At 41.2% G+C, this 22863-nt stretch overlaps 1 protein-coding gene across 2 annotated transcripts in view; it reads right to left on the reverse strand.

Annotated features, from left to right (window-relative positions):
- The window catches only part of CRB2 (crumbs cell polarity complex component 2), a 129151-nt gene that overhangs the window by 100712 nt on the left and 5576 nt on the right, over positions 1–22863 (reverse strand). For both annotated transcript variants that reach the window (XM_075835516.1, XM_075835515.1), the window contains exon 2: positions 1572–2237. In XM_075835516.1, the coding sequence (XP_075691631.1) occupies positions 1572–2237 (666 nt within the window). The remainder of the gene's footprint in view (positions 1–1571; positions 2238–22863) is intronic.

Raw genomic sequence — 22863 nt, forward strand, 5'->3', positions numbered from 1 at the left:
AAACAGGACCCTTGCGTATGCAGGCGCAATACAGATAAAGTCATCGCACCGGCCTGCGCAGGGATCCTGTCTCAGCGTCTTCTAAGCTGCAAGCCTAACATCGCCTGTAGCTTAATGAATGGCAGGGCAGGGAGCTGATCGCTCCCTGCTCCACCATAGTATTCAATTGTATCTGCATCCCGAGGACGCAGATACAATTAAATGTGGCAGCCGAAAAATCTGTGATTCTGCCCCGGATGCCCGGTGCTAGCGATGCCACAGGTCCGGACATCTGGCGCCCGCAATCTAGGTTCAGACTGCGGTCCGCCAGTTCAGGACCCATGCTCTAGAGTGCCTAAACCCCTTTGACACTTTTCAGCGACTTTTGTCAAAGAAAGTCTGACAAGTTTCTAAGTAAACAGTCATTGATTTATAAGCAAAAATATATGGTCAGATTTTTAGTAACAGAAATCTCTTAAGTGCTGTATAGAGACCATTTGTACTGGAAATCAGCGTCGTCAAAGATCACAGGCTTCACCAATGTGATCTGCTCAGATGTATCGATGAGAAATCAGAAGATCATTTTGACTAGACTTTCTCTTCAGGCTGGAGCTATACCTAGACTTATTGGTCACTACAAAACATTGCTTTGAAATCGGTCTATAAATGTAGCTTTATTCCTCCAAAAAGTAAAATCGCAAAATCACTTGGAAATAGTTTAAGGTTAAGATTACCATCGTAATAATCCTTATTATTAGGATTTCGATAGTAAAATGTCTTTCTACAAAAAGTCTAGGTGTAAGATTAAAGTCCATTAACACGTTGCGGTTGAGGTGCCGTTAGAACAGTGGTAAAAACGCATGTGGTTTTCAATGCGATTTGATGGGTTTCTCGATGCTGTTGCAATTTTTACCGCAACTGCATAGAAGAATGCATCAAATCGCAGTAAGAAAAAAAGTTTAAAAAAAATCTGCCGCGTGGTACTGCTCCCTTAGGCCTTCTTCACACAGTGCAGATTTGCACTGACTCACATCTCGCCTGGTGTGACCGCCACTAGTCGCAGAACCTAGGCGGGGACTAGTGGAGAGAGGGACATGCGCAGCTCTCTTCATTCTGTTGTATGATTGTTACGGAAATAGTGGAGCAGCACTTGCTCGGCTTCTTCCATAACTCCAATTGAACAGAATGGAAAGAGTCCCCGCCTGTATTCTGCGGCCAGTGGCTGCTTCACCAAGCGGTCCGGGGTCAGGTGACCCCCGTTCCTGAGAAAGGTGTGGGTCCCAGAGCTGGGACCCCCATCTATCAGACATTTATGGCATATTCTGTGGATATGCCATAAATGTCTAATCTGGGAATACCCATAAAAGCGTTTCGTCTCGTGGATCCGCTGCAGCACATTCATTCCAAGGATTGTGGGAGTCTCGGCAGTCAACATGCCATTACTTCTCATGCTGGAAATAACCCTTTAAATAATATGAATGTGAGATCTGGCAAAAATATGATATATGCATTTAAACTATAATGATCATATACAATGTATCCGAATATACAGCAAACAATACAATAAGTCTCCCAGGGCCTAGCATCCTTACCTGTATAGCCTGTGGCACATTCACACGTATAACTATCCATCTCGTTGATGCAGGAGCCATTGTTCTGGCATGGCTTGGATGCACACTCATTTATATCTATTTCACAGTGATGTCCTTGGAAACCTGGCACACAGTAACAAAAGTATTTGTTTTCCTTATCGACACAGATGGCATCATTCCGACATGGGTTTGATGCACACCCGCCTATCACAAACTCACAGTGTTGCCCTGTGTAGCCTGGTTGACAATCACACGTGTAGGTGTCCATGATCTGTAAACACTGAGCGTTGTGGTCACAAGGGTCGTGTGCACATGGAGCCACCTTATTCTGGCAATCCAGACCACTATATCCAGTTTGGCATTTGCACGTGTATGCCCCAACATCATCCGAGCACTGAGAGTTTGGAAGGGTACACGGGTTACTATCACACTTAGTGGTGCAATTTAATCCAGGTTTGCAGACACACTGGTAATCTGGATATCCAAGGTTAGCATGACACACGTGGGTGTAAGGGCAGACAAATACTGTACATGCATTATATAATACTCCACAGTCTGGTCCAGTGTAGGCCCGAGGCTCTGTTGGGCAGTGACATGTTGACCCACCAAGTGTCTCCTGGCATGTCCCTCCATTCAGACAGGTAAGTAGACAGTTCTGTGCCAGACCTAGAGATCAAAGAAAGAAAATGAGTGTTATTAAATTAAGGTGATTATTACAAAGCTCCAAATTCAATCAGCGAGTCGCCTGACAAACCTTGCAACCTACCTAGGACCTCAGCTGAACTGTAGTCTCTTTAGTAGAGGAGGCAGAGCAGCAACTATTACAGGGGTCACAGCATGTCCTCTTCTAGCCTGCAGGTTTTCTGAGGCCTGACTTTCCTTAAGACAGTGTGTTTTTACCCTCGTTCCCATTCTTTGGGTGAACTAGGGGGGGGGGGGGTGGTTATAATTAACCTCAAGTGCAGATTTAACAAAATAGTTTTGATCAGTTAAACCAGTGGGAGGCCTGTTTTAACCTTTACTACAAGATTATATCTGCTTAGGTAGCTTACTGTTCACACTTGCACTAGATTGACCTCATTGTGCCATTTCTCAGATGCCCAGGAGAATGACAGTATGTGTACACAGCCATCTGGATAATAAAACAAATATCAGAAATTGGGGAGGATTGTGAAGATAGCAACAGACATAACTTGTAGTGAGTACAGGTTTCTGCGATTTGTAGCATCTGCTGACTAATCTTTATGAGTGGTTCTCGGATACCAACGGGCATCCATTCCTAGAGAAGAATGCATTGGATAGGTTTGTTGCCTTGTCCAATTTTATTGCTTTCCCTTGAGATGAGCAGCTCATCTGGAAGTGAACAATGAGGGTTCCCATTCCATGTCTACAAGCAGAGATCTTAAAAACCATGAGAAATTGATACTCAAATAATATATATTTAAAAAAAAAAATGCATAATATAGAATTATGCTTTATTTTATTTTATGAAACTGGAAATCCCCCTTTAAAGATACGGCCATGAAAATAGAAAAAAATATATTCTGCAAAGAAATTTGTTAGCCATGCAGAATACATGGCTAACATTAAAGAGGCTCTGTCACCAGATTTTGCAACCCGTCTCCTATTGCAGCAGATCGGCGCATTTTTGGCCAAGTTATGACCATTTTTATATTTATGCAAATGAGGCTTTCTAAAGTACAACTGGGCGTGTTTAAAGTAAAAGTACAACTGGCCGTGTATTGTGTATGTACATCTGGGCGTTTTTACTTCTTTTACTAGCTGGGCGTTGTGAATAGAAGTGTATGATGCTGACGAATCAGCATCATCCACTTCTCTTCGTTAACACCCAGCTTCTGGCAGTGCACAGACACACAGCGTGTTCTCGAGAGATCACGCTGTGACGTCACTTCCTGCCCCAGGTCCTGCATCGTGTCGGACGAGCGAGGACACATCGGCACCAGAGGCTACAGTTGATTCTGCAACAGCATCAGGGTTTGCAGGTAAGTAGCTACATCGACTTACCTGCAAACGCCGATGCTGCTGCAGAATAAACTGTAGCCTCTGGTGCCGATGTGTCCTCGCTCGTCCGACACGATGCAGGACCTGGGGCAGGAAGTGAGTGACGACACAGCGTGATCTCTTGAGAACACGCTGTGTGTCTGTGCACTGCCAGAAGCTGGGCGTTGTGAAGAGAAGTGGATGATGCGGATTCGTCAGCATCATTCACTTCTATTCACAACGCCCAGCTAGTAAAAGAAGTAAACACGCCCAGTTGTACTTTAGAAAGCCTCATTTACATAAATATAAAAATGGTCATAACTTGGCCAAAAATGCTCGTTTTAAAAAAAAAACAAAAAACTTTACTCTTATCTACATTGCAGCGCCGATCTGCTGCAATAGGAGATAGGGGTTGCAAAATCTGGTGACAGAGCTGCTTTAAAGCTCACACAGGTATGGTCAACCAGGTAACCTACAGTCTAGAATAATACGTTTAGGCTAGGTCTCCAGATAAGGCTCAATTTACATCTTGTTTTGTGCACACGTTTGTGGCATACGACGACGTATACGTTTTTAAAGTTACAAAAACGTACGCATTTGTAACATACGCTTACGTTTTTTTGTAGAATACGTCGTATACGTTTGTCCGTTTTTACTTCTAAAACGTATACTTTTTTTTGTTCTGGAGCTAAATTAAAACGTTGCAAAGTCAATATTTCCCATATATGGCGACAAAAACGTATACGTTTTATGTATGCAAACGTAGGGTTTAAGATTGCATACGTCGTCCATATGTCGCCACTGACTTCAATACAAATAAAAACGTATATGTATGGTATACGTTTTGGAAAAGTACGGAGAAGCGTAGTAGACTACACTTTTCAGGATGTGGGAAAAAAAAACCAAAAAAAAACGGTAGACCGTAAGCACACAAAACCTAAGCACAAACTACACCATTAGGGTGTCCGTCCTGACCATAGAAATAAATGTGCACGCTGTGGTACACGTTTTGACACTGTTTTTTCATGTCAAAACGTGACGTCAGATGTACAGTAACAACGAGATGTGAACTTTGCCACAAGGGTTGTCACCCAAGTTAGGCTGACTTAAATGGGACCAGAAGAACTTTGCTCTAGATCTTTTTTTTTTTCATATGCTAGAGAGAAATATTATAGCAAATGATGACTTACATATAGCCTGTACATGTCATATGTCAAATGTCTTGCCTTATAACGCAAGAAAGTTAACCTCAATAATTTTTACAATAGGACAGAGAAAAAGGAAGCACGGAGCTGCTAAATGAGGGTCATGCCGCACTAATAACCTGAAATATGAAAGGTCTTGGTCCTTTGGTAGTTTTTTCAATGGAAGGTTTTGCTATGAGAGGGGGTTCTGGGAATGTAGAAGCAATTAGTGCTGAGAGGGCACAGAGGTTCTGCTACAAGACAAAGCCTGGAGTTTATGGGAATTTACTCCTATTATGTGTCTAACAAGTGACCTCAGTCAATGAGAAGACTCCTGCAGCCTCCTCATGACATGGCTGAGATAACGCAAATTAAGAGGTAGAATGGGATTCCTTTGCTATTGACAAGGTAACTATTGTATTGGGGGAAAGTCACAGCTCCACAATACGTCGCACTTGTCTGCAGTCATGTTTCCTCTATTGGTCATTTCAACTCTTTGGATGATTGCGAATTCTGTTTTCCATGCACAACATGATCTTTGTCATATCTTAAAGCAATTTATACGGAATCATTTATTCAGCTTCCGCAACCAATAACCATATGTGGCCTGTATAACGGAAAACAGTAATATGGGGAAACGGAAAAGCATAAAACTTTACAGTGATGTCGGTATGGTGAAAAATATAGTACTGCATAAAAAGTTTTATCAGTCGGTGGTTGCTTAAATGTCCATTTGCCTTTGGATGATGTGGTTGGATGAAGGACAAAATGAATAAAAAGGTGATAACATTATTTACCTCTGAATGCCTAAACAAAATCTTACCGTTTTGCTCAAGGGGAAAATGACTTATTGTGAAGATGGCCATACACATTAAAGAACGGTCAACCGAACAGTTTCTTCCCGACTCCCCCATAAACAAGCACAAGGCATGGATCCCGTTGGGTGCTTTATACACAGAGCTATCCTCCAGTATAAGCAATTCTTCTAGGAATGAAAGCTCCTTTCATATGGCATGTGATAACCATAATGTTAATTATGGAATCTGAAATATTTTTTTTGTATGAAATCGGAGGTACAGTAAAGGCCCCATGCAATAGAATGGAAGCTTATTCATTGCCCTGTACAAAACAGACAGCCATACACATGAGGCCTAATGCTCCAATATCAGATCAACGTTTTATGTCATAATGCGTGTTTGAAGGAAATAAACCCTGAAAGGGTCAGTCGAACGGATATGTGAGAAGAGAATAAAAAGGTTTCTGGGTAATCCATATCCCTGGACATAAACTTTACAGTGAAACCTGATATTGAACTTAAAAGGACATGTTCAGTTCAGTGTAACCATATGACTTGAGAGCTTCAAAAGATCACCTAATGATTTGTCGAGGTTTTGACCCTCAGTGCAGTTTCTTGTGACCATCTCTTACTTATATCGGTTTTCATATTTTGTCAAGCTACAGGACTAAGGAGAAATTGTAAAGTATTGAAACACCTTTTAGGAATGGCAACAAATCACATGTTTTACCTCTCATTTTTAAGCATATTAAAGTAAAATCTCTTCTGCCTATGCCCGTGGTCCCACTTCTAAACATGCTGGGTCCGGTGCCATGAACAATAGACCATCATCACAGGAATAATCTCTATGTACCAGCAGCACTTTTGGACATTGACAAGTGACAGTAGCAGTCTCCATTGAAGGAGTCACCTGCTGAATACAGTAACTGGTAATGGCCCAAATCTAACTGGCATCTATGAAAATCAATGAGAAAGATTGAAAGCAAACTCAAGTATTCAATACTGGTCAGCATGACGGTTTAATGATCGCACATCAGAGCCAACCAGGGGCATAAAAACAGCCCTGGCATACAAGGCACATCGATCAAAAAATGTGATCAGCACGATGAAAGTGTTCGAAAAGTGCTCCATCATTTACAGACATTCATACATACAAAAGGATTTCAATACAGTCTTCTACAACAGCGTTTAGACAGTGGATATAATTAAGTAGCCACTTAAAAATGTTTGGAAGAAGAAAAGTCTTCAGTTGATCTACGATACACAAGGTACACAATGCAACCTTAAAGAGGCTCTGTCACCACATTATAAGTGCCCTATATCCTACATTTTGTTTTACAAAGTTATGACCTATTTTAGATTTATGCTAATGACTTTCTTAATAGACAACTGGGCGTGTTTTTACTTTTTGGTCACTGATTGGTCAGCGTCATACACTCCTCTTCACAACGCCCAGTTGGTAAAAAGTAAAAACACGCCCAGTTGTCTATTAAGAAAGTCATTAGCATAAATCTAAAATGGTTTATAACTTGGTCAAAAATTATCGTTTTTCAAAATAAAAACCACTGTTGTTATCTATATCACAGCGCCGATCACATTATGTAGGAGATAGGGCACTTATATTCTGGTGACAGAGCCCCTTTAAATGCATGCAGCAAAGTCGAACTGGCCCACCAAATGGATCCTGAAGTCGGCCCAGAGTCTAACACATCAGGATTTTGAGATTCTGAAGAATACAACCATATGATATAGTATAATAATTGATGTAGTGTAATAATAGGATTATAAATGTACATTTCATGCAAAGTTACAGTAATATAAAAAGTGCACCTCCTGACTGTACAGATAAACTCTGGGAATACACAATGAATAGCATTTTTGTTCAGTCATGTGAAAATCTGTTACCTTTCTAGTGTAACAATTTTAGAAGAAGGTTCCCTCCGATCTCAGAGAACACTAGACAGTAGAGGAGATTGTGCACTAGGCTTACCAGCACTGATCTCGGTTACTGCCATGTTAGTTCCATAAAAGTAAAACATATGACAAGGACATGAAGGTTCAGCTAATGTACATACAGAAAGATCTCAACATTCATTGTCCAAATGGGTATCTTGGTCTAATTGGCCATTTTTAAGCTTGTCTGTAATGACAGATTCTCTTAAAGTCTCTTACACTATGCATTCCTATGAAACGCTCAATGTACCGGGTGTACTGTACAAACGGGGGCTACAATAAAAAAAATTCGCTGGAGTCTCTTTAAGGTGTCAAGATATATAACAATAAAATGTCAAAAATATGACCCAGGAAGATCATGGTTTACAATTGTTATTTATATGTTGTTAAATGATCAGTTCTACCTGATGTCAATTTGTTCCATCAGTGATAACAGACCGAGCGTTTGCTTTCAGGATCGAGAAAGATATCTGGATACTGGTAGGATAGGGGTAAGTTGAATGTAGACCAGATTTAAGCATGATACTTTATAAGACAGAACTACATTTATAATCTACTCTTTTGGCACATAAAGGAGCAGAAGAAAAAGTGAAAAAAGTCACTGAGCACTAAAGTCAAGTACTAGATTACATCAAACCAGGCCTGATAATTTGCATGAACAATGAAGAGGGATTGTGGGGTGAACTAGGTAGTCTTTATCTGCTGTCACAATCCATTATTTCACTCCCTTATGTAATCTTGAACATTAAATCTACAGTATAACCTGCTCTATAAGGGCTTATGGAACGAGCAACTTATAACAATGCCTCATATTGACATTCACTGTTAATACTTATGCTGCTAAAGGCTGTGGCTAGGAAAGTAACATATTAATTAAAGTAGTTTTCAGGGACTAAACATTGATGGTCTATCCTATAATAGGTTTGGAATAGTACAGACAGGCTAACGCTGAAGTCAGTGGGCAGCCTCTTCACAGTGGCTAATCCGCATGTGTGGCTCTGCCTGATACGGCATCTCGGCCCTTTACAACGGTTTTTCCAGAGAAACCCATTGCTTGTCTCCATCTGCCTGATGCAAGTCAATGAATTGTGTCCGAACTAGCTTCATAGTATAGCTCAGTATCATGATGGAATGATCCCCCCATGTTTAAGTTTGGATAAGAAGGCCCTTAAAGGCTCTTTTACATGGGCAAATATTCTGCATGGTAAACGAGCACTGATCGACTATACAGGATGTCGATCAGCGCTCGATTGCTCCATTTAAACAAATCAATGATTGGGATGTATGGGAACGATCAATCATTAATAAGACTTTCCTATACATTTGCATTTCCCCAGAAATTGTTTGTGAGCCTCCGTAAGAAATAGGGACTGATGTGAGCAATGACCATCCCTGTACAGCGCTGCACAATGTGTTGGTGCTACTTACGTTAAAGGAAATTAAATTGAGCACTTTCATTTTGCTATAGTTCCCCTAGAAATGATCTGGTGTCCAAAGCATTAACACACCTCTATTATGGGGGGGGGGGGGGGATATTATATATGGAGAAGTTACACACCAGAGGACATGTACATAGAGATGCCTTGAATTCCTGGCAGTGAACGTCAGCGCTCTGTTGTAATGCACTGGCAAAATGCTCCATCCCAATAATCTACAACAAGGGAGACGGGTCAATACTATATTTCACTAATTTATAGGAAAAAGAGTAACCACTTGACCTGACACTGGCCATCTGTCCTTTTCTTAAATGAAAGATCAGACAAGTTGCAGACATTAAGCATAAAGGAAAATAAAATATTTATACCTCACTTGCACAGACAACCCTTAATACTCTAAAAATTGGCCCACAAAAATAGATTTAATGGGGCAGATTTACTAAGACTTTCATACATTTTGCGCCGCTGGAGTAAGATGTGACAGATGTATTAAGAGGCACACGCCTCTTAATAAATCTGTTGCATCTTTCCGCTGGCCATACACACAATTGTGGCGCAATAACCGCGGCCGCGCGTCAACCATTCCCCACCACATTGGACATAAAAAGAAAATCATACTCTACTCACCGCTTCTCTTCGCTTTTCCCCTATGGCTGCGCTAAGCATGCTGCGTCACATACAACGTCCTGATGCTGAACGGCGTCAGTACCCTGTATCAGCCGCAGAATTTTGAGGGTATATTTTTGGGGGTTTTATGGGTGGGCGGCTACAATTCACAGGGTAAAATCTACGCCAGCTAGAAGTTTTCTGGCATAAATTCTAATCAATTTGTTGGACTGCTATAGGACGCCCCCTTTTGGTAAACCACGCCCCCTTTTCACAAAAAGCTGATAAAAGGCCAAAAGTTGCAATTTGCAATGCAAATGGAGACTTCCGGGCCCTACAGCGATTTTTCTACGCCTAAACACTTGCGTAAATAGGTTGATAAATTACCTCCTTTGTCTGAAGGTGAAGCTTGAAAAACGTTTCTTCAAATAAGCCATCGAAAACCACTAGGTTGTGGTACCAGATTACCCAAATGGGTTATCATGCAAATGTGATTGAATGGCATTTACCCAGAAGTCTTCTCTAATTTTGAAGAACTGTTTTGTTAAACTAAAAGGAGTCATTGGAGGTCCTATGTAATGTGTGCATGGACATGTCAACCTTATACATTAACCATGCGTGCGCTGTACCTGCAATATAACTTTCTCAGACAGCTCTACTGATAACAGGACCTAAAGCTTCACTTAACATTCCATGCCAAGAAACTGGGGGCTGAGGTTATCAGTTGACTAAAGCTGGATGAAAACACCTTCTGAGAACTTAAGAAAGAAGCGGTCTGTATCTACAGACACACATTCTGAATTCATATAGAACATATACCAGTATACAGATTCATGTAACAGGCATCCTGGGATTACACATGGCAGATGACGGAATAAGAGATTGCTCTTGCACCAGGACATAAACAGGCAAACACTGGTTACTGTACACACCGCTAGAGAGATAGCTCAGCATAGACATTGGCCAACAATCTATTTCTATGGAGTCCCTGCAGGACTCTCAAAAATAGTAGGATAGGTTGGACTTTTTCTATCTGCTTCTATTGTTTCTGCTGGAATAAGGAGACTCAAATTCCCTTTGACTGGCATAGTAATTATTTTAGGTCTATGATCCCAAATAACATGTACGGTATGTTATTGGGGGAATTGTCAATTAGAATTCCCTGTCAATATCTCTTTTATTTTATGTATATGGCAAGCCTGAGGCTGGGTTATACATTAGAGCAGGGGTCCTCAACCTTTTTTTCAACCATGGACCAGCTTCATGCAAGACAATTCTTCCACAGACCGGGGAGAGGGGGGGGGGGGCGGATTGGGGGTTTAGGGTCAGTTCACACGTTATGTAAATACAGCGGATTTTCCGTAACGGAATTCGTTGCGGAAATTCCGTAGCATAATACAGCTGCAAAGAGGATGAGATAGAACAAATCTCATCTACACGCTGCGTAAATAGTGAGCGGAAAAAGACGCTCAGAAATTGACATGTGGTGCAGTTTTGTTCTGCAGCATGCCAATTGTATTTACGTGAACGCTGCATATTTGTTTTGGGGGATTCCCCATTGAATTCAATGGGGTGGTAAAACCCACAGCAAATATCAGTTGTTGTGTTTATTGCGGCGGAATCGCAAAACACGCAGCTCAGAAAAAATAAATAAATCGTATACTTACTCAGAAGTCTGTTTCTTCCTCCAGGCTGGCCACCTGGGATGACGCTTCATTACATGTGACTGCCACTGCAGCCAATCACAGGCTGCAGCGGTCTCTTGGGATAAAACGTCATCCCAGGAGTTTTCCGCAGTGGACATTCTGGGCGAAAAACTGCACCAAAATTTAATGTGGTATTTCACCTGGAATTTCCTGCAGCGACCGGGGCGGATACCAGATACCGAGGCCCAGTACCAAATGATCCACAGCCCAGTACTGCTTCGCAGCCCGGTGGTTGAGGATCACTGCATTAGAGGATTTGTCTAGTTTGAAAAAAAACTGTTTTCAAATGCCCGATTAGGAAATTCTGAGTTAATATAGGGGGTTCCCGTTCACGATTCTCAGCTTTTGGACAGAATGGAGAGCGGTTACAAATAATGTCTCTCACTCTTGAGGACTGGTCCTGCTTTACACAGTAAAGCCATTGATATAAATAGGCATTGCCTTATTTCCCCTGTGGTGGTGCTGCAGGGAAATTAAACACTTATTGACAAATATCCCCACACATTTCAGATGATCACTGGGGCACTGGGGGTCCCACCATGGGAACACTTTGTGATCAGCTTCTTGTCAAGGAACTTTTACAACAAGTGAGGCTTGTCCAGAGCAGAAAACCCATTTAACGGTTTCACTTCATTTGATCAATGTTAATAATGTTTAAGCTGCCTATTTACACACTTGAACTTTTTCTCATCCTAATCACGAATATCCTACGGGAAATATTTTTCTCAGCAAAATGAAACGCTGCTATTACTCAAAATGCGTTCTTTCATACTCTATAATCCATGGTATCAGTGATAGAGAAAATCTATATCGATTTCCCAAATATGTGTCATATTGCCCAACAATTGTCTCTAGGATGTGTCATTTTTATATGGATTATAGAAAGAAAAAAAAAAATCACAATAAATGTGTATGTCCTGTCAATAGCTGCACAATGGTTTAGTTAGAAATTGCTGGACAATACTACTAGATACAAAGTCAGAATTTTGGTTGACTGGTGATTTCACCCCCTAAAACTCTACAACTACACTCCAGTGAACACTGAATCATTAGGTCAACAAGTATATCTAACCCACACACTGCCAATGGAGCATGTAACCATCATTGAAAGGAATGTTTTTCTTACATTCTGACTATACACCACTCTGTAGATACGGGTACAAGGACACTGTACTATTTTCCTCTTGTAAAGCTTGTGATCTCATCCGGGGTGTTAATATCAGAAAAAGCAGCAAATATGTGTAATTCATTTTCCTCAACAATACATGCCTGGAGAAGAAACGTAGGGATCATCTAGTGTTTCTAGGGAGAGGTTTATTTCCACATAGAGTACCAGTTAGGTCATAGATTAAGGAAGGTTCTTAACGTTAAGGCTTCGTTCACATCTGCGTCGGGACTCCGTTCATGGGTTCTGTCGCAGTTTTCGGTCATTGGAACCCATGAACTGAAACAAACGGAAACCATAAGTTTCCGTTTGCATCTCCTTTGATTTCATTGGTGACAGATCCGGTGCACATTGTTTCCCTTTGTGACCGATGTGTAAGGGTTCCGTCGTTTTTACCGAATCAATACTGTAGTAGACTGCGCTATTCATTCCGTCAAAACGATGGAACCCTTAACCAACGGTGAAAAATGGAAACCATTTGCACCGGATCAGTCACTATTAAAACCAATGGTGATGCAACTGGAAACCTATGGTTTGTTTCAGTCAGTTTTCCATTCATGGGTTCCCCTGATGGAACGCTCAGAGGGAACCCATGAACGGAGCCCTGACACAGATGTGAACGAAGTCTAAGTTCAACGTTTCATTTGGCATCCCTGCTCTAGTGCAGATATACCACATGAGAGCATATACGGCGATTAAGCCAATGCACACACATGAACTTGTATAAATGGGTTTTCTGCTTTGAAAAGTCTTTCTTTTTTTATTAGAAAGAACCCAAAATAAGCGGTTTACAAGGGGACTCCCAAAGATTAACTGCAATCTGTGGGGTGAAAACATCAGCAAGTGCTCAATTCCCCTAGAGGGGGGTCCCTGTTTCGAACCCTCCTCCATTAGTTAGAGCAGAGAGCGGCTACAAAGAGCGTCTCTAGCACTGGAGTATCCGGCACATCTATACATTACATGGACAGACCATTGATTTTAATGGACATTGTGTCATGCTTCACTTCATGTTGGTGCTGCAGGGAAATTCAACATCTGCTCCCTGGCTGAAATTACAGGTGTTCATTGAGGGTCCCAGCAGCAGGACACCGTGTCATCTGCTTATCGTTGTGGCTTCCTTCTAACAAAAAAGGAATTGTCCAAAGAGGAAAATCCCTATGATGTATGTACAACCATTTACTTGTACTGCCATACTAACGGAATACATATACAGGCAGCGACTGCAGATTTTATAGGATGCGTAGAAAGGGATTAGTTCCTTTACCCATGGAGCTGGCACAACCCTACAAAATATTCTGCCTGTTTCAGCACAACTAGATTGCTAAACTAAAACAAAAAAAGGGGGATTAACTGCCAAAGTGTCATGTAATTTTATTTTCTATAAGCTATAGGAAAAGCATGGGAAAAAAGCACAGAAAAAACCATTTTTCTACGAGTAATGGAGAGGCACAGTAAGAGAGTCCCCACTTCTTATGTATCCCGCACCTACATTTTTAAAATGAAAAGATATAGATATATATATATACACACACACACACACACACACACACACACACACACACATATATATATATATATATATATATATATTGTAACATACCACGTAAGAAAAACTTAAGATCATTTAATGTATTATGTAACATACGTAATAGTGCAAATTAAAAATTAACACAGTTTGACGCAAAGTTATACAATAAAGGGATATTTTCTGAATATGAATCTTTAAGGCTATGTTTACATTGGCATTCATAATAGAAGCCGCGAAGCAGTGCCATGACACATCCCAATGGCGTTCGACGGACCCCATTCACTTACTATGTTGTCCCTTGTTTTGACAGCAAGAATTGTGCTGAATTCTGCAATATTCATGCTGCCAAGTGTGAAGGAAATGCCACAGGAGGCTCTGACATCAGTGTGAACAGACTAAATCAAATAAGGTGATATGGGAGAAAAGGAGAGGGAATAAATGGGGGACATCTTGGAGGAATGGAGAAACATCTTTAATTTAAAATTAACAAGAAGAATACAAGAAGAGGCTGTGTCTATGAATGCTGCCATTTTAGTTGTCTGTCTGTGAATCCTATTCATCCTGATGGCCAGTGTGAGAGTCACAGACTTCATGCCCCCCTGCTGGAATGTTAAATCAGTCTCGGACACCTCATCATGTTCCTTATCTGAGCCTCCCACAGCTTTATCACACCGCACAATGACAGCACATTACTCGCTTCTGCAATCTCCGTGCTGACTGTAGAAGTTATGCAGGTGTTTGTCTGAATGTGTATAAAAGGTCATTTTACACCGTCCATTATTGGCTGTAAAAACGAGCGCCGATCAACGAGACCGTACGTTGATCGGCGCTCGTTTGCTCCTTTCACTAGGAACTATAATCGAATGTATGGGGACTACAATCCCTCGTCCCCATACATTTCCATCATGTCAGCAGCATATCTCCCTGTTTACTCAGGAAGATACGCTGCAGACAACGATAATATTTTGTGTTGCATAAACTATACGATCAGCCAATGGACGAGCGTTTGCTCGTTCATTGCCCGGTTTAGACATGGCGTCTGAACGCTTGTGTGCTTGCTCATTGGCCTGTGTAAAAGGGCCTTAAGACTGAAGGGTACAATAAGAGAAGAGGAGAAGTGAGGTGGCACAGAGCTGGAAACTTGCCCCAGAATTCTCCAGGAACAGTTATGTCCAAATTAATTTGAAACCATTAAATATTGATAATAAATAAAGGAGAGTAGTATAACAGTGCTGCGCCCCTTTGGCTTCACGCTGACACGGTATTCAATTAACAGTCTGTATCGTAGCTCCTACAGGGCTACAGTGGAAGTGACACTATATAATGCTGGAATCTCACATGCAGTTTCTGTGGCAGTTTTTTCAGCCAACAGTAAGGCTATGTTCACACAGTGTTTTTTTACAAGTTTTTTTGACGCCGAAACTTCGCCACAAAACGGCCCGAAAATGCCTCCCATTGATTTCAATGGGAGGCGGAGGCGTCTTTTTCCCGCGAGCGGTAAAACCGTCTAGCGGGAGAAAGAAGGGACATGCCCTATCTTCGGGCGTTTATGCCTCTGACCTCCCATTGACATCAATGGGAGGCAGAGAAAGCGTATTTCGCTGCGTTTTATGCCCGCAGCGCTCAATGGCCGCGGGCGAAATCCGCAGCGAAAATCGGCGTGCAGGGAGAGGAAAATCTGCCTCAAACTTCCAAACGGAATTTTGAGGCAGAAATTCCGCCTGCAAAAAACTCCGTGTGAACATAGCCTTAAAAACTGTAAAAAAAAAAAAGTAAAAAAAGACAACCGTAAACAAAAAAATGTGTAAAAAGGAAAGAATTATAGGTCCCCAGTCTTTTTTATTAACTTGTGTTCTGCTCAAAAATACTGCCACAAAAACAGCACATGTGATTCCACCCTAAGGCCAGAATCACACATGTATTTTTGGCTCAGCTTTTTTAGCCATACACAGGAGTGGACACAAAAGAAACAGATGCACTGTCTTTTCTTTATACCCTTCCTTCCTTTTGGATCCACTTTTGGCTTTGGCTAAAAAAAAAAAAACTGAGCCAAAAACTTCCACAAAAACCGCATCAAAACAACATGTGTGATTGTCACCTAAGAGAAAAGCCATTAGGCCTGGATTACACACACAGTTTTGATGCCGTTTTTGTGGCTCAGTATTTTGAGCCAAAGCCAAAAACCACTTTTAACATTTCAATTTATTTATTTTTTGTCTCTCTCTTGGACTCTGACTTTCTGATCTCTCATATAGTACATTGCAATACTTCTGTATTACATTTGTCAGTGCTAAACTGACAGGCAGCCTATTAGGCAAGGTCTATAAGGCTTTTGTGTATGGAAGACCATTGTAATTCATCAGTACACAGCGATCGCATTGGCGGGGCATCGTAGGGGTAACAGAGCAGCCTCCTCCCTTTGTCTTACCACTTAGATACCGTGGTTAACCTTGACCACGGCATCTAAAGGGTTAAATGACATGGATCGGAATGGTCTCCAATCCTGGCCACTAAAGCAAGGTGTTGATTGTATATTACAGCAAAAACCAGCAAGTGAAGGTGCCAGCTCAACTCCAGAGCACATTCCATCACAGCGTTGTAATATTACGATGGCTTGTATTAACGAACCAGGAGTTGCGATGCAGAGCAGGAAGGGATTAAAGTCAGATTTTTGGGGTCTTCAATTCTGGATATTTCATGAAGATACGTGCATGTAGACATAAGCATAAGTAGTATGTATGAACTATGCACCTTTTAAACTTTTATTTTAAAGGAAGTGTGTCTAATTTTCTGATTGGGTATAAATAAAAAATTCTGCATTCTTTATGATAAATTATACTTTATACACACAGGCACCATCATGCAATTTTGTGTCAAAGTGCTTAGGCTTTGTTCACATCTGCATTGGGGTCCCGTTCTGACATTCCGTTGGAGTCGACTACGCTATTGCTTCTGGCAAAACGACGGGTCCGGTGCACAACAGAGATAAACGGAAACCATGGTCACCGGATCAGTCACCATTGAAATCAATGGTGATGGAAGATGGTGATGTCAGTTTGTGTCAGTTCAGGATCCCGTTCTGACGGAAAGCTCCGACAGATCAGAACGGGACCCCAATGCAGATGTGAAGAAAGCCTTAACAATGTGTCAAGTGTCCACTAAATATATAAAATATATGGGGATCTAGGATGATTTTCTATTTTGTAACTTTGGCGGCTAGGACAATTTTCACACTTTTGACACGTACAAATAAAACCGGAGGTGCAAAATTAATAAAAACAATAAAGCCCCTGGCAGCGAAAGGGTTTTGAATACAACTTTTTTTCTTAAACAACATGCAATGTTTCAGCTACTCAACACCTGCTTGAGCTCCGAGTAGCCAAAACCTTGCATGATGTTGGAGCAAAAAGATATGAGTTTGGCTCCTGTTTGCGGTCGCTGATTTCCATTGGACTTTTTATTAAGCAAGGATTATACTTCATCTCCATAAGACTTGAGACCTCATTAAGGGTATGTTCACACACACTAATTACGGACGTAATTCGGGCGTTTTTGCCCCAAATTACGTCCGAAAAATGCGGCTTGAAAGCGTTGACAAACATCTGCCCATTGAAAGCAATGGGCTGACGTTTGTCTGTTCACACGAGGCGTATATTTACGCGCCGCTGTCAAATGACGGCGCGTAAATAGATGCCCGCGTCAAAGAAGTGACCTGTCACTTCTTGGGGCGTAATTGGAGCCGTTATTCATTGACTCCAATGAAAAGCAGCGCCAGTTACGTCCGCAATGGACGCGGCGTTAAAGCGCCTGCACATGCCGTTACATAGCCTAATAGTTGCAAGAAAATGCATGTCTTTTTTTTTATTCATCCCTCCATAAAAATAAATTTTTGTATCACTCGGGTATCTTCACACGCTTAACAAAATACGGCTGAAAATACAGAGCGGTTTTCAAAGGAAAACAGCTCCTGATTTTCAGCCGTTTTTTAAGCAATTAGCGTTTTTACGCCCGTTTTTCTAATGAGTCAATACGCACCGTTCTTCGGAAATGAGGCGTAAAATAACGCCCCATCGGAAAAGAACGCCGTATTTTCCATTGAATTTAATGGACAGAGGTTTGTAGGCGTTCGGCTTCCGATTTTTCAGCCTTTTTCTGGACGTTTACGACCCGAAATACGGCTGAAAATAGCCCGTGTGAACATACCCTTACACTTATTAGCTCAAGTGTCAGCAACAGCTTTCAGTGAACAGAATCTCCAAAAATGTGGAATTTATTCAGTGCAAATTTTAATATGTAATTCTCTTTACAATATAATAACTTGCAATTAATAAAACTAAATTTCTTATCAAGAGTATCCCTCAATGCATGGATAATTTACATCTGTGTGACAGAACTGCTTGCCTTTATGTAAGACTACGGTCATTGTTGGTAGGGACAAGTCAGTCACATAGTATTGTAAAAATGAAAATCACGAGGGCTGATGTTCTTATTCAGTGGCCTTGACATACTTACACAGCAACAAAGTTGCCCACAGTCAACGCTCTGCTCATAGTGGAGTAAATGGTTATTGTGGGTTGTCAATGATTTCCTTATTATATTTGTATCAGCGGTTCTGAGATACGGTATGATAAGTCATTCACTTACACCATACATAAATATGATAAAACCATTGAGTTATTCAGTTTATCCTTCCTCTTTATAACCCAGCCATCTGTATACTGCAGAATGTACAGTATAACGTATTGTGGAAAATTACAAGTTCAGGGACAGACAAAATATCTGCTGAAGATAGGTGCAAAGCTCACCTCATGGATGGTGCACCCCAGGATGTATATGCATATTGGGTATACTACATTTCAACACCTCTCATTTTGATCAGCAGTTTAGTTGGACAGCCACTATGGACAGAGGCAGACATACCATTGGTGCAACCTGTGCAGCTGCACAGGGGCCCAGTAGATAAGAGAAACCACTGTTCTCTTATAGCAGCCGTCTTCTGTCTGTTAGATTGCATGTAAATGCCTCAGATGATGAACTTTATGGCTAACAATTACTAATGGATTGATAGAGACACATGAGGGGGTGATCTATAATGAAACTTTGGAGAGCAAGGGGCCCATATACTAATCTTGCACTGGGGCCCACAACGGTCTGTGTCCACCCCTGACTATGGATAGGATGCCAGGACTAAATAGTTATATTCAGCCCTGACATTGCTTTTCCTATAGAATTCTACCAGCAGCTAAAAGCCACTGGCGCCATCACAGGGGTGTTCACAGTGACACCTGTCACCATGACTTTTAGGCTACTGCCTCTCCCCAGGGTCAATTTGAGGAAATAGGTTGAGGACACCTGTTATTAGATGCCTGCACAGTCTAAATGAATGGAGTGGCAAGCACAAGCTGATGATGTCACTCATAAGCACCAGCTGGTAAGAGTTGGGGGATACGGGACTGCGAGTAAGTTACTAAAGGTATGGAGGGCTCACAATGACATTTCAGTCAGGACTCCATAATTATTTTTTTTATGTGGACAGATGCACCGATTAGCTTATCTTTAATATACCATTATAGATCTTATAATTAAAAAATTGTCTGTATTATTGAGAAATATGTAAATGAGATAAATATTCGTTATTAATTAGTCACATTCTTTCTATTGTATTGCTATACCTTGAACAGTCAAATGTTATTGCCAGCAAAACACTGCAACATTACACTGTATATAATACAAACAAATATATATATATATATAGTAAATCCTTTCAAAATACGAGACAGCACACCTTGATAGTGAAAAAAGTGGATTTATTCACCACATGCGACGTTTCAGCCCTACTCCATGGGGCCTTTCTCAAGCATATCTGAATGGGACAGCTGTTTTTGAGCGCCTTGTGAAAAGCTGTTGTCTCCCTTATTGTCCCAAAGGCTTACTGTCACCTTTGGTTCTTTAGAAGCTGAAGTACTTGCAGACAATTGTGACAGACGCTTATTACGTAGTGATGTCCTTTACCTATATAATACAGAAGCGCACGATCACGGCATCACACCTGGAGAACAGTGCGAGACTGGAATATAGCACTTACTGCGTTGAGGGTAAATGGAGATTTAAAGAGATTAGTGTCCCTCTCCTTCTCTCTGCTTTGATCTAATCTTGTTAGCAAGTCCACATCACAGATGCTTAACTCATTGACTGCCAAGAACACATGAAACACTTTCCAAAAAAATGTTCTGAAATTGTTGAAAGAGGCTCTGTAGCTTTATAGAAAAAGGTAATAAAAAATACACAATACACAAAGTGCAAGGAATGGCTAATATAATGTGTACGGGTGTGGTTGTTTTCTTATATTTTATTTCCATGGACGTGAGCTAAATCCATAGAGATCTATGTATGTATTTTGTCTAGGAGACCCGAGCTTGTGGACTAAATATTAACCAAATATTAACATTGTATATACATACTAATATAGACTTCTATTAACTAAATTTGCTCTGTTATTTAAAGGGTGGTCTGGTTTCTAGTGATAAATAGAAAGCAATCATAAAAATAAGAATGTACATTAGTATGTTTTTTTCCAAATATGCGCCACTTCTTCCCTCAGTGGCTGCTTCAGGAGACGTAAGCAAACGATTTTGCCTTGTATCCAAATGAGATGTCCGTAATGGCTCATTCACATGAGCGTGATTCTCGTCCGTGTGCGTGACTTTCCTTCTATTGCTCTGGAAGGAAGTAGTAGTGACGGCCATATTTGTGGTCGCCCTGCTTTCCCAGAAGCAATATTACATAATTATAAATATAATAAGACTTGGTTAAATTAAATGTTAACAACTTGTTACAATACAAAAAGAACAAGGACATATAGTATTAACTGGGGATTTGTATTATTTATTTTCACCTAAACTATGCTTAATGTTGAATCACCTATTCCCCCTAACCTAATGGTTAGATGTAGTGTGTATCACTTAGGTTAAGGCCCCATAGAGCGGCATTGACACGGCCGCGATGTGTCCAACAGCCGCATCGGCAACCTGTTGGGTGCGGCTTTCAAATTGCTCATTAATGGCATGCGATGTTGCGGGTAAAACGTTGTTAACCTGAAAATCAAGCAGCCATTAACAAATACATCCTTTATGGCTGGACGATTTTGTAGGTAAACATCAGATTTACCCCCAACAACATGCGGCCATTAATGACCAGTTTGACAATTGTGCCAAACCGGGAGCCGCATGGCATCCACGTCAATGACGCTCTGTGGGGCTTTATCCTTACACCACTCCCTATATACTGGCCTGTTGTCGTACACATTTTTTTTTAAAGGAAGTCAATGATAGACATATGTAACTGGATCTAATCATAGGGATACAGTTGTATGTGTCAGGGACATCCATTTGGCAGACCATTCTAAATGAACAGCTGAACGTAATAGCCAAACGTGTTGTGAATTCAGCCCAAGCTGTACTTTCTGTTAGATTAAAAACACACACATACATATATATATATATACACACAGTGAAGGAAATAAGTATTTGATCCCTTGCTGATTTTGTAAGTTTGGCCACTGTCAAAGTCATGAACAGTCTAGAATTTGTAGGCTAGGTTAATTTTACCAGTGAGAGATAGATTATATATATAAAAAAAAAACAACTGAAAATCACATAGTCAAAATTATATATATTTATTTGCATTGTGCACAGAGAAATAAGTATTTGATCCCCTACCAACCATTAAGAGTTCAGCCTCCTCCAGACCAGTTACACGCTCCAAATCAACTTGGTGCCTGCATTAAAGACAGCTGTCTTACATGGTCACCTGTATAAAAGACTCCTGTCCACAGACTGAATTAATCAGTCTGACTCTAACCTCTACAACATGGGCAAGACCAAAGAGCTTTCTAAGGATGTCAGGGACAAGATCATAGACCTGCACAAGGCTGGAATAGGCTACAAAACCATAAGTAAGACGCTGGGTGAGAAGGAGACAACTGTTGGTGCAATAGTAAGAAAATGGAAGACATACAAAATGACTGTCAATCGACATCGATCAGGGGCTCCATGCAAAATCTCACCTCGTAGGGTATCCTTGATCCTGAGGAAGGTGAGAGCTCAGCCGAAAACTACACGGGGGAACTTGTTAATGATCTCAAGGCAGCTGGGACCACAGTCACCAAGAAAACCATTGGTAACACATTATGCCGTAATGGATTAAAATCCTGCAGTGCCCGCAAGGTCCCCCTGCTCAAGAAGGCACATGTACAGGCCCGTCTGAAGTTTGCAAATGAACATCTGGATGATTCTGAGAGTGATTGGGAGAAGGTGCTGTGGTCAGATGAGACTAAAATTTAGCTCTTTGGCATGAACTCAACTCGCCGTGTTTGGAGGAAGAGAAATGCTGCCTATGACCCAAAGAACACCGTCCCCACTGTCAAGCATGGAGGTGGAAACATTATGTTTTGGGGGGGTGTTTCTCTGCTAAGGGCACAGGACTACTTCACCGCATCAATGGGAGAATGGATGGAGCCATGTACCGTCAAATCCTGAGTGACAACATCCTTCCCTCCTCCAGGACATTAAAAATGGCTCGTGGCTGGGTCTTCCAGCACGACAATGACCCGAAACATACAGCCAAGGAAACAAAGGAGTGGCTCAAAAAGAAGCACATTAAGGTCATGGAGTGGCCTAGCCAGTCTCCAGACCTTAATCCCATCGAAAACTTATGGAGGGAGCTGAAGATCCGAGTTGCCAAGCGACAGCCTCGAAATCGTAATGATTTACAGATGATCTGCAAAGAGGAGTGGGCCAAAGTTCCATCTAACATGTGTGCAAACCTCATCATCAACTACAAAAAACATCTGACTGCTGTGCTTGCCAACAAGGGTTTTGCCACCAAGTATTAAGTCTTGTTTGCCAAAGGGATCAAA

The sequence above is a fragment of the Rhinoderma darwinii genome, chromosome 8 (assembly GCF_050947455.1).
Source record: "Rhinoderma darwinii isolate aRhiDar2 chromosome 8, aRhiDar2.hap1, whole genome shotgun sequence".
Lineage (NCBI taxonomy): Eukaryota > Metazoa > Chordata > Amphibia > Anura > Rhinodermatidae > Rhinoderma > Rhinoderma darwinii.